The following is a 12,992-nucleotide window of genomic DNA, read 5'->3' as shown; positions in this document are numbered from 1 at the left end:
GGTTGAGCAACATATATATCTTCGGATAAATATCCATTTAGAAAAGCCATTTTGACATCCATATGAAACAGCTTTATTCCTAGAGCACACGCTATACATAGTAAAAGGCGAATAGATTCTAGGCGTGCTACATGTGCAAACGTCTCTTCATAGTCGATACCTTCAATTTGAGAGTAGCCTTGTGCAACTAGTCTTGCTTTGTTGCGAGCAATATTTCCAGCTGAATCAGTCTTGTTGCGAAAGATCCACTTTATTCCTACAACATTTACACCGTCAGGTTTAGGGACTAGATTCCATACCTTGTTACCTTCAAATTGTCCGAGTTCTTCCTGCATGGCTTTAATCTAATGTTCATCAGATAGAGCTTCTTTTACCGTCTTGGGTTCAATCTTTGACGTGTAACACGTATACCCTGCAAGCTCAAGGTAATTTCGCTTAATACCTCTAGTTCGTACTCTGGAGGATGGATCTCCTATGATGTTTTGTGTAGGATGATCTTTGTGAGTTCGAATAGCTACTTCGAGTGCTCCAGCATCTGGTTCTAGACCAGGTTCTGGACTAGGAGATGGAGGAGTCGGAGTAGGATCTAATGACACAGTTTCAGGAGGTTCTGGATCATTTTTGTTGGATTCTAGAGTAACTTCGGATTCAGAGACTATTATAACCTCAGTTATTTCATCTGGTTGATCGTCAACAACCACATTTGCTGATTCCATGATGGATTTTGTGACTTTGTTGTAGACGCGGTAGGCACGACTATTCGTTGAGTAACCAAGAAAGTATCATTCATCACTTTTAGGTTCAAATTTTCCAGTTGGGCTTCGGTCCTTCAAAATAAAACACCGTGAGCCAAAAATATGAAAGTAGATGATGTTAGGCTTCTTACCTTTCCATATTTCATACGGAGTGTGATGCGTTCCAGGTCGTAGATATACTCGGTTTATCGTGTGACAGGCAGTACTTACTACTTCAGCCCAAAATCTCTGGGGTAAGTCTTTGGCATTGAGTAGTACCCGAGCCATCTCTTGAATCGTCCGATTCTTTCTTTCAACAACGCCATTTTGTTGTGGTGTTTTAGGTGCTGAATATTCATGAGAGATACCAACCAATGCACACCAATCATCAAACACTTGATTGTCGAATTCACGTCCGTGATCACTTCTAATGCGTATGATTGGCACATCTTTCTCTTTTTGGAGCTTTAGAGCTAGGGCTTTGAAGGCTTCAAAAGTTTCTGACTTTTCCCTGAGAAAACTGACCCACGAAAATCGAGAAAAATCGTCAACACAAACTAAAATGTACCTTTTACCTCCAATGTTTTCTATTCTGGTAGGCCCGATAAGGTCCATGTGAATGAGTTCCAAGCAGTGTGTGGTATTGGCCATATTTTGAGGGGTATGAGCTGCTCTAGTTTGTTTTCCAACTTGACAGGCACTGCATACTCCGGCTGTTTCTACCTTGATGTTAGGTAGACCTCATACACCCTCAATCTTGATTAGCTTTTCCAGTGAGCGATAATTTAAGTGACCCATTTTTTGATGCCATAATTTTGATTCTTTTATGCTGGACCTGTAACAAACAGAATTGTTAGTAAGTATATAGCAATTATCAGAAGAGCGTTTACCTTCCATGAGGCAGTTCTTTTGATAGTCTGTAACATTGCAACTGTCCTTGGTGAAGCAGACTTTCCATTCCTGATCACATAATTGGCTTATGCTTATAAGATTTGCATGAAGGCCTTCCACCAGAAGAACTTGTTTTAGTTTGGGTAGCCCTGTGACATTTAGAGTGCCGATTCCAGTGATTTTTCCCTTAACTCCGTCGCCGAAAGTCACTTCTCCTGTACTTCCTTTGATATTGTTTAGGAACTTAGCATCTCCCGTCATATGACGTGAACACCCACTGTCAAAGTACCATCTTTCTTTTCTGTTAGTACTTGTAGAGTGGAAGGAGACATGGTAGATGAAGTCACTTTTCTTCACCCAAATTTGCTTAATAAACGGGGTGATAAACTTTTTGGTGTATTTCTCAACACATTGGTCTTTGTAGAAGTAGAAGCACTCCGGTTTCGTATGTCCACGTACCCTGCAGTAATGACATATAGGATTATAAAATCTAATCTTAGGTGTCTTTTTACTTGTAGCAAATTTGACTTGACGTTGAGTTGTACTAGTTTCTGGACTATCTTGATCTGCTCCAGTGCCTGAGTCAGGGCCTGAGGCTTTGACAAAAACTGTGACAACTTTGTCTTTTCCTCCAGAATATCCTAACCCATACTTCGTGGGTGTCTTTCGACCAGAATCCAAAACTTGGTCCAAAGTGGATGTGTTGTCCATCATTTTGATCTTGCGTTTGAGTTACTCCAATTCATTTTTGAGTTCTTCCAGCTCATGTTTGAGAGATTCTTCTTTCTTGTGACTGTCTTCAATGATGTTGTCCCTGTCAGATATTTTAGATAGATACACCTTTTTGGCATTTTCTAGAATGCCGACCTGACTAGACAGAGATCTATTCACTTTTACAAGTATTTCCCATTTTGCATACAATTTTCTATATGCTACTTCAAAAGAAGGCGCAGGTAAATCTTGATCTTCTGATGACACATACTCTTCAATTTTAGATTCTTCACCAGTTATTGAGTTAGGTACAGTAGTTGTGAGGGCCGTGAAGGCAACAAAGTTCCCGGAGATCTCATCTAGATCGGATCCTGGATCAGTTTCTGGTTCATCATCATCACTCCAGGTAAGGGCAACTTTCATCGACTTCTTCCATCTTAGGTAGGTTGGACATTCAGCTTGCACATGACCATATCCTTCACATTCATAACATTTGATCTCTTTGCCCCCAGTTTTTTCTTTGGATTGAGAGTTTCTTGATGTGCCTGATCGTTGGTTGGACGAGTTTGGTTTTTTATTGTTTCGAATGGCACTCGACCCCAACCCTTTTTGACTTTGAAACTTGCCAACTTTTCCAGTTTGTCGTTGTTTTACCTGTTGCAACAATTTAGAAAAACCTTTAGTTAAGAAAACTACTGGATCATCACTTACCTCATCTGGATCAGAAACTGCTCCAGCGTCTTCGACAGAGAAAGCTACGGTTTTTCCTTTTGTTTTAGGGCCGCCTAAAATTTCCATCTCATAGGTTTGTAGGCTTCCCATCAATTATTGTACCGTTTTCTTTTCATATCCATCGTGCTCCTAAATAGCTGTAACTTTCATGCGAAACCTTGGAGGGAGTAAGCGAAGAATCTTTTTAACAAGTCTTTCTTGAGTGATTGGCTCGCCTAAGATGCTTGCCCGGTTGGCTAGTTCTTGCACCCGAGTATGAAAATCCACTATAGTTTCATCATCTTTCATCGTTAGATCTTCAAAATCTGATTGAACCATTTGTAACTTGGATTGTTTAACCGATGCGGTTCCTTCATAGGTGGTTTCTAAAGCATCCCAAGCTTCTTTAGCCGAATCACACCCTGCAACAATAGTAAATTGACTTTCATGCATTAAAGAGAAAATAGTATCTAAAGCTTTATGATTGTAGCTGGCGGTAGTCATCTAAGTCTCTGTCCATTCTTCCTCTGGTTTGAAGGCTGGAGGATCTCCTGTATTGTCTCCATCTTTGGTATGATGAGACTAACCAGTGAGAACAGCCCTTCAGACCCTCTCTCCTTGAGCTCGTAGATGCATTTTGGTGCGGGCCTTCCAGTACGCATAGTTGTCACCTGTTAGCTCAGGAGGTGCTCTATGTCGTTCCATGCTGTAAGACTCAATGCACAGTGAGCAACTAATAAACCAGACAAGCAGAATTAAAAACAGATACAGAGATCTTGAGTTAAAAAAAACGTGATAGCCAGATTGGTTAGACTAGTAATTTAAGTCCCCGAGCTCTGATACCAATTGAAAAAGCACGTGAGTCTTGAATGCAAGATTTAGCTTAAGAAATTAATTTTATTTCAATTATAAAGCTGGACTAGATGCAACCTCATTCCAGATATAATAAAGAACATAAAATAGATAGCAGTAAAAGAAAGCATGCACCAGAAAATGTTCACGCAGTTCGGAGCCTCACTCCTACGTCTGCGGGGCCACTCACATCAACCCAAATTCACTATGATAAAAAGGAGTACAAGAGGAGAGTTAATTACACACTAAAGTATAACCTATAACTACTTCAGAGCCTACTCTAGTGGATACGATGTGCAGGCGATCTTCATTGCTTCACGAATTGATTAAGGACCTTTCTTCACACTCAGCAATACAGAATATATTCAGAGTAATTACCCAAGGAATTTCAGAGTGAAATCATGTGAAAGAGTGTGTGTAAAATGCTAACCAAAGTAGCATTTTATATAGGTATATTAAGGATCTTTCGATCCACAAAACAAGCACTCTTTCTTTCCTTGATTTAGGCTGCTCCAATTGATGTAGATCTCCATCATTATAGGGTCTTGACTGAATAAAAGACTTGAAGAAGCTTCATACCTCCTGGATTACTTTCATACACTGATCCAGTCAACTACTCCAGACAGTATGACTAATCCAGCAACTAATCCAGAACTATTTTGACAACTAATCTAGGCCAATATTAAAAGGGTTAAATGTGCAACATTTTTACACTTACATTCTGAGGTTCGAAGCTATGGCTCAATCATTCACTCTTAATTTTTATTTTTTTTATTAGATGCTAAACTTCTTTCCCAAATCTGTTACTATTTAATATTTATGTAACCTCATTTGTTTTCATAGATCAAAATGAAGGAGGCTGAATATGATGAATAGGGCACATAGTAGAGTGTGTAGAAGATGTTGGGGTTTGCAAATTTGAAAAAACAAATTTTGAGGTTAGAAGCTTAACTTCTTTGCAAAATCTGTGACGATGTAATTTTTTCTTAAGCTCTTTTTTTTTTTTTTTCTCTATTTTGCGTTACTTTTTCGATCATACATCAAAATCCAGGCCGAAGGGTGAATATGATGAATCAGGCACATGTTAGAGTGTGTAGAAGATGCTGGGGTTGGCAAATTGAAGTCCTACATCCCCAAAATAAAGAAAAACAGATATTGTTGAGGTGCAAGCCCAAAAGTGGCTCTGCCAAGCAGATTTGAGAAGAGCAACATGATTTAGAAAACCTGTATGCCCAGAGATACATATCTGCTAATTAATAAATATAATTGGCCGGGTTTAGTGTTTAGATGTTAATGAAGGATGGGATGGGATCATTAACTTATCTTCAATTCATATATGTTGGTTTCTCATGTCTTGAGCATCTAGTCCTAAGATGTTGTGAGGGTTTGGAAGAGATCCCAAGCAATTTTGTGCTTGAAGTCAATTGAAATGGATAGGTTTAGCCACTGCCCTTCCATTGTTGCTTCTGCTAGGGATATTCAAGAGAAGCTAAAGAAGAATTTTGGAAAAGAAAATTTTGAGGTTAGAAGGAAGCTCTGCCTTGTTCATTCTTTTTTATTAGATTCTGAAGGAACTTCTTTGCAAAATGTGTTACTTATTAATAATTTATTGTTTTCTGTATTTTGCATTACCTGATGATGCATAGATTAAAATCCAAAGGCAGGGGCCTGAATATATAGAAGATGTTGAAAAGGCAAATTCCGAGGTTAGAAGTTATGCCTCATTGCATTATATTCTTAATTTCCTTTTTTCTTGTTTCTTAGATGGCTGATAGAACTTGTGTGCAAAATCTGTTATTATTTTCATACATAAAAAATGGAGGAGGGTGAATCATGAGCAGGGGGCAGATGGTAGAGGAAGAAATTGGAGTTTGGTACATCCACAAATTAAAGAAAAAGAGATTGAGAAATCTGTTAAAGATGCGCAAGCCCAAAAGTGGCCCTTCCAAGCAGATTTGAGAAGAGCAACATGAGATAAGACTAGAAGGTAGAGCCTTATTTGATTCATTCTTAAATTTTAATTTATTTTCTATTTGATACCGACTTTCTTTCCAAAATCTGTTACTAATAATTTTTCCAATCTCATTTCATTTTGTCCATTATATTTTTTCATAGGAAGAGTCTGTAAAAGACAACTTGGTGGGTGGGGCAATTAGAAAACTGGTATCTACATATTTATATCTGCTAATATAATTGGATTTAGCCCCTTTACATGTTAGTGTCCCTGTACAACCATTGTCATAATAGAAAAAGTTGATTTTTGGATAGTTTAATTGCCGAGTTATTATCACAAAATATTAAATCACCTAAATGCATTGACTCTTTGGAGGAATAGAGGTGGAACAAAGGCCAAAACTCTTAAGAGCTTGAAAGGAACAAGAGTTTCAGGATTATCATTAAAGAAGAAAACAAAGTGAGGTTAGTACTAAACAAGACATAATAGTCAAAACTATGCTTGCATAAACTTAACCAACAACTCGATTTTGCAATCTCACTTAATGGCAATCCTAAATGTTGTAGAGTATTTACTGCATAGAAAATACCATCTCTTTGAGCTTCTCCAACACAAAAGCTATGCAAGGCACTATGCATCCAGCGTCCTACAACTCTTAATTTTGCCGTTAGAACTCGACTTGCATATATAGTAGGACAAGACTTCTATCACTAAGCTCTTGTAAATATGCATAACATTGATTTTCTAACTTTTTAAGCTCCAATGGCTTCAAAAATCCCTTAGCAATCCGTAGTCCAATAAGCTTTTTAACTAGGATTTTTGTTCGTTTTGAAAAGACTCCAAGATATAGAAAGCACACTTTTAATCTTGCGACAATTGATTGTAATCGAAGATGAGAGCACTATGGTCCAAAAATCCTTGAAATTCAAATTGAAGTGCCTAGTAGTAAGCAATATGCGACTTCCAGAATTACTGTATGGAAAACATCTTCGGATATCATTCTAAAGTCGATTATCCTGAGGGTTATCCAATACAATTTTTCTGAGAATTTAATTGATGAGAAAGTATCAAATAACCTCTAAATGCATCAGCCGCACTCTTTGGAGGAATGAAGATGGAACCAACGCCACTCTTAACAGCTTGAAGAGTACAAAAATTTCAAAATTTTCTTGAAAGAAGAAAATGGAACACAGATTGCTTGAACTAAACAACAGTACAACACATAATAGTCAAAACTATCTTTGCATACACTAAACCACGGCATGAATTTACAAATGCATTTAATAACTTCTTCCAATCAATCAAATGATCTTGCAAGGCAATCAAAGATTTCAAAATATAACTTTTAGACTAAAAGACTAGCTAACAACTTTTTAACAATTTCCTTAAGAGTCCCACGTTGATCCTGTAACTCCAGAATCTAGAGCATTAGTATGTATATTACATGGAAATAAAACCTCCATGAGGTCATGAAAGAACTGGTCATAAGTTCGATTTTTGTCAATATTCTCTTGATTAAGCCCGTTACACAGAGTATTCCTAGTGTGGTTTACCTCGTACTTCTCTTGTGTGGTTTGCAAGATATTACATGAGAGTAAGATTTACCTAGTGCTTATCCTCAAATAGTGATTACAGGTTCACGAGTTTCTCTCATCACCCAAAAAACAAAACCTCCATTAATTCTCATCTTGATTTCTTGACTATAATAATAAAATTTTTGAATTATGTGCTTGACTTTTTTTTTTTTTTTTTTTTTTTTAAAGAAAGAAGCTAGAATTACAATTCTAGTCATGCCATTGCCTTAAAAGGAGGGCAGGTAGTTTTCTTCTTTCATCCCTTTTTACATGGAAATCTCAGCTAAAACAATCTACTGTGTTCATTTGGTTTCCAGATTTTACAGCAGCTAGCTAGGTCTTGATCTTGTTAAGAAAACCAATCTCCTTAACAACATATCGCTTCTAGTTCAGAACCATTTACCATCTTATCATAAGACCTTTGGAAAAGAAGCTGTGATAAGAGATTTTCAGGCTGAAAACCTGCAATTAATAAGAAGAAAATTAATGTCAAATCTAATATATGCTTTGAGGCATTGCAGGATATGACTCCAAAAATGGAGAATTAGGAGTTTTCATAAATATACTTTGCCTAGCTAGCTTGTAAATCAATTTGGATCAGGCAGTGGCATACTTGATATTTTTGAGGTTGCCAACCCCAACATCTTTTTCAGACTCTACTATGTGCCCAGCTGCCTGATTCATCATATTCAGCCTCCTTCATTTCCAAGCATGAAAAAGTAATGCAAAATAGAGAAACCAAATGAGTATTTGCTAACTGCCATTTAGTGTGATGGCATCCCGGTTACCATTCCAAATTGATGGTCATAAGTTTGAACCTCGGCGGTGGGGCTTTGATTCTTTGGGCTGAAAATGTTTGAGAAAGTATAAAACAAACTTGTAAAGAATCATGTGTATTTAAAAAAAAAAAATTAATAAAAAAAGAAAAAAGAAGATTAAGAATGAATTCTAACCTCAGAATTTTTGCCAACCCCAACATCTTCTACACACTCTACTATATACCCTCATTCATCAATTTTAATCTATGAAAAAATGATGCAAATTACAGAAAGCAAATGAAGTTAAAAATAAAAAAATAAAAAAAAAAATTAAGTAGTAACAGATTTTGCAATGTTCAACATCTAATAACAAAGAATGATCAAGCCAGATTGAGCTTCTAACCTCAAAATTTTCTTTTCCAAAATTCTTATTTAGCTTCTCTTGAATATCCTTGGCAGAAGTGACAATGGAAGGGCGGCTGCACCTATCCAACTCAATTGACTTGAAGAAGAAAATTTCTCCAAAACTGCTTGGAATCTCTTCCAAATAATGACAACATCTTAGAACTAGGTATTCGAGACATGGGAAAGCATCTGTGCAAGCCTCCAACCTCTTGAGTTTTTTATCTTTAAGGACCAAATACTTTAATCCATAAAATCCTCCTTCAACTACTCTCCACACTTGTTCATGGAAAGCATTTTCCAGCTTCAGCATCTCAAGACGTTTCAATGAGCCAATTACAGTTAAATCCCACCCAGAAAGATTAGTCCCACTCAAACTCAATTTCTTCAGTTGCGCAGGAAACATACACCGTTCAGGAAATGTTACAATGCACCCAACAGAAGAAACTGAAATCGTTAGACTCTTAATTCGTGCTAAATAGTCCAAGTTATCCAAAATGATGTGTTTGCTGAAAGATCCACCAATGTGAGTACTGGGCTCTAAGTCTTCTTTACAGAACATCTTTAGTTTTTTTATGTTTGGAAAATTGGAATACACTTTCTTTCTGCAATGAGTTGGACGTACCCAAGATAATGTTTGCAAATTCTTCTTTACCACACTGGGAGGATCAACAGTACACAAAGCACCAAGTTCAAGATGCCTTAATTGTGGTGACTCCCAAATTTTTGATGGCAAATGGAGAGTAGGTACTCCAAGTTGTGATTCACTGTCACTTCCGCAAACAACAAGAGTCTGTAAATTCAGATTAGTTGACACTACATCGTTGAGACCTTCAAACCATTGTGTTATAGATAAATATCTTAGAAAAACTAAATCCCCTAACTGCATTGGCACTCTTTGGAGGAATGGAGATGGAACGAATGCCAAAACTCTTAACAGCTTGAACGGTACCAAAATTTCAGAATTGTCTTGAAAGAAGAAAACGGAGCGAGGGTTGTTTAAACTAAACAACACATAATAGTCAAAACTATGTTTGCATTGTGAGTAATATTAGTATTATTATTATTTATGTTTTAACCTATGGTTGTTTATATGTGGTTAGAATTAGTCAATTGTTAATAACCTGTTAGATAGGATCAGTTAGAGGTAGTTTCAGATATACACTCTTGTAATTCTATCTTTCTCCGTTGAATCAGAAATCTTGAATTCTCATCTGGTATCAGCCAAACCAGCGATCCTCCACCACAAACACTAAACCCCCTCCCTAGCCCAGCCATGTCGTCGCATTCTTCCGAGCGAACGCCGTCCGCCGCCGCCGGCGGCTCAGCTCCGGCGACCGGTAACCCGCTGTCGGGTGCCCATCATTTCATTTCGATGAAATTGACATCGAGGAACTTCCTCTTTTGGTGCATAAACTAAACCAACGGCACGAATTTGCGAATGCATTTAATGAGCACCTTGGGAGTTGCTGAGTATTTACTGCACATAATATTCCCTCTTTCTGAGCCTCTCTAAAACAAATATTATGCATGACACTGTGCACCCTACAAGTCTTAATTTTGCCATCAAACGTCCGACTACTTATTAACACAAGACTTCTATCAACGTTTAAGTAACAATAAGCAATCTTTTCTAACTCCTTATTCCTTGATGGCTTCACAAATCCTTCTGCAACCCATAACCTAAGAAGCGTTTTGACTTCGATTTCACTACGCTTTGGGAAGATTCCAAGATATAAAAAGCAAACTTTCAAATGTTCTGGCAACTGATTGTAAATGAGCGTGAGTGCACTATAATCTAGAATTCCCAACAACTCAATTTCTTTTTCCATTTTTTTCAATTCATGTTGTATGTTGTTTTTGCATTCAGATAAACGCTCAGCGGCTGTAACAATTACCTGTGGCAGTCCTTCACATTTCTCCACAACATTGGACATATGACTCCTAAAGCTTTCAAATCTTGGTGCCCTATACCTTTCAAGCGGAAAGATATTACAGAATAGTTCCCAACTTTCATTTGGATCTAGTAAACTCATAACATGATGATTACTTTTGAATGTGCAAGCATAATCAGCCACTTCATTGAACCGAGTGGTCAGCAATATGCGACTTCCTTCCACATAACGAGGAAAAACATGTTTGATATCATCCCAATGCTGAGTGCTCCATATGTCATCTAAAACAATTAGATACCTCCTGTCTATCAAGCATTCCTGCATCATCTCTACTAGAGTTCTTCCCTCTTTAATTTCATGTTTTTCTGCAAGTGCGATTGACTGAAGGAGGTGGCGTAGTATTTGGATCTTATTGTATTTCTGGGGCATAGTAAACCAGATTTTTACATCGAAATGCAGTTGAACTAGTTGATCTTCAAAAATTCTTCGAGCTAAAGTAGTCTTTCCTATGCCCAGCATCCCAATAATCGGGATTACTTTTAGACCCCCAAAGCCACTGAAGAGTTGATCCTTTATTGTAGTAACATCATTTTGACGACCAACCATTCTGTCCTCAAGCCTTGGAGAGCACCTCGAGGATGATCCATTATCTCCTCCCTTAACATTCACAGACTGGGATGAATTATGTTTTAACCAAGGAATAGGTTGTTGTGTTTCATTGGCCTCATCGGCTTCGTTGCATGTGTTGCTGATTCTGTCCAATAGCTCTCCTGTGTTTTCTGCTACTTCTTGCAAGGTTTGGAGGAGTTTGTTGGAAAGTTTTTTATGTTTATCTGTGAATCTGGAATAACGAACTTCCCATGATTGTTTTTCCATATCCTCTTTTGCTTTGAATGCAAAGTCTCTGATTTCGGTTGCCAAATCTTTGATTGCAGCACCGTGAAAATTTGATATCTCTACAAATTCTCGCAAAGAAGAAATGTTTTCTATGAGAGATTCGATCAGTGATGCTGGAACATGAAGCGCAGGCTGGACCACAAATTCAACCCGAATCTCCCTTATGAGAGAAGTGAAAGCATCACAAGTTATCTTTCTCTGTGTCTCTCCATCTTTTTCTATATTGGTAATCTTCAACAACTCTGCTGCGTTTTGTGCTGCTTCTTGCAAGATTCGACAGAGTATTTGGGAAGCTTCTTCTTGATGGGCTGTGTGTTTGGACAGTAGAAGAAAGTTGCTTAGTTGTGTTTCAATGTTGTCTTCAGCCTCAAGTGAAAAGTCTCTGATTTTGGTTTCCAAATCTCTGGGTGCACTACGAAATTGGAATATGTCTAGAAATTCTCGCAAAGAAGAAAGGTTTTGAAAGAAAGATTTGATTGGTGGTTGATGATGATGAAGAGACAGCCTTTGGATGGGTTGCAGAAACTGGAGCTCAAGTGTGGCCATCAGAGAAGTTAAGGCAACATAAGCCATCACTCTCTCTTTTTGTGTGTTTGTTTGTATGAGAAAATGCAATTGCAAAAGATGAGAGTAAAAGAGAGAGCCTTTTGCTGGCTAGTAAAAGAAAGACTGAAATTTAAACAAAGCCAGCAAAAACTTAATTTTTAGGTTTTAAACGACTCTATAGGCAATCAACCAAAGCATTTAAATCAACAAATATTACTACTATTATTTAAAAATAAATAATTGAAGACCAAATGCGAAAATGATTCAATAGTTGTGGTACCAAAAGGTTGTTTTAAAAGAAAAACTCTTTAACCATGCTATGCACGGCAACAAGTTAGTAACTTTTGACAATTTTTTTTATATTATTATAAAGATTTTTTTTTTTTTGAATGCTATTAGCTCTATTACAATGTGGCCAATAACACCAACAGTGAGGCTCAAACTCACAGCCTTCTAAATGGAAGTCCAACTTGGGTACCATTAGACCACATGGTCTTGGTAAGAATTTTCTATTAATTCTCAAATTAATATGTAAGATAAAAGTAGTTATAATTTTTTTATTTTATTTAGAGGAAAGACATTTTTGGTCCTAGGTCTGAGGTGTTGGAATGGCCGGTGTTGACTTCCTGGCTGCTGTAGCTTCATTCCCCAACCCGGATGATAGAATTCGGAGCACCAGTTTTGAGGTTCAAGGAGGTGGTAACACTGGCAATGCTTTGATAAAACCCGGATGATAAAATTCGTCTTGGTCTTAATCCAAGGATCATATCTAATGTTGCTGATGACTCGCATGGCGAAAGAATACTTGATGAGCTTGAAAGGGATGATGTTGATACATCTTTTATGGTGGTGTCCAAAGGAGGAAACTCAACATTCACATATGTCATTGTTGACAACCAAAAAAAAAAAAAACTCGCACGTGCATTTTCACTCCAGGATATCCACCCATGATATCTGAGGGTCTACATACCCAAATCAAAATTGTCTTCAGCGCTTGGAGTAAATATTGTCTACTTAGATGGAAGGCTGCATGAGACTGCTTTGATTGTAGTGCAGGAGGCAAAGAG

At 37.5% G+C, this 12,992-nt stretch overlaps 1 protein-coding gene and 1 long non-coding RNA gene across 2 annotated transcripts; both read right to left on the bottom strand.

Moving 5' to 3' along the window:
* Positions 1 to 7,657: 7,657 nt before the first annotated feature.
* Positions 7,658 to 8,422, bottom strand: LOC109184008. The gene is made up of 2 exons (XR_002054682.1): positions 8,381 to 8,422; positions 7,658 to 7,889 (listed from the first exon to the last, which is right to left on the bottom strand). It is a non-coding gene; the product is annotated as an uncharacterized LOC109184008 (long non-coding RNA).
* A 9-nt stretch (positions 8,423 to 8,431) lies between these two features.
* LOC109183955 (putative late blight resistance protein homolog R1B-17) lies at positions 8,432 to 11,952 on the bottom strand. The gene is made up of 4 exons (XM_019333982.1): positions 10,486 to 11,952; positions 10,185 to 10,302; positions 8,589 to 9,418; positions 8,432 to 8,449 (listed from the first exon to the last, which is right to left on the bottom strand). Exons 1-4 carry the CDS (start codon positions 11,950 to 11,952, stop codon positions 8,432 to 8,434), a joined length of 2,433 nt encoding a protein of 810 aa, XP_019189527.1.
* Between the last annotated feature and the right edge of the window lie 1,040 nt (positions 11,953 to 12,992).

The sequence above is a fragment of the Ipomoea nil genome, unplaced genomic scaffold, assembly GCF_001879475.1.
Source record: "Ipomoea nil cultivar Tokyo-kokei standard unplaced genomic scaffold, Asagao_1.1 scaffold1237, whole genome shotgun sequence".
Classification (NCBI taxonomy): Eukaryota; Viridiplantae; Streptophyta; class Magnoliopsida; order Solanales; family Convolvulaceae; genus Ipomoea; species Ipomoea nil.
The sequence above is the reverse complement of the archived record's forward strand: the minus strand, read 5'-3'. Positions and strand labels throughout refer to the sequence as shown.

What these genes read in the sequence shown, in the direction of transcription:
- LOC109183955 (XM_019333982.1), bottom strand. Translation starts at nt 11,952, where the DNA reads ATGGCTTATGTTGCCTTAACTTCTCTGATGGCCACACTTGAGCTCCAG. An exon ending in AATGTGAAGGACTGCCACAG is followed by an intron (nt 10,303 to 10,485) that starts GTAATTGTTACA and finishes ATCTTCCCAAAG; the next exon opens with CGTAGTGAAATCGAAGTCAA. An exon ending in TTACTTAAACGTTGATAGAA is followed by an intron (nt 9,419 to 10,184) that starts GTCTTGTGTTAA and finishes AATGGTTTGAAG; the next exon opens with GTCTCAACGATGTAGTGTCA.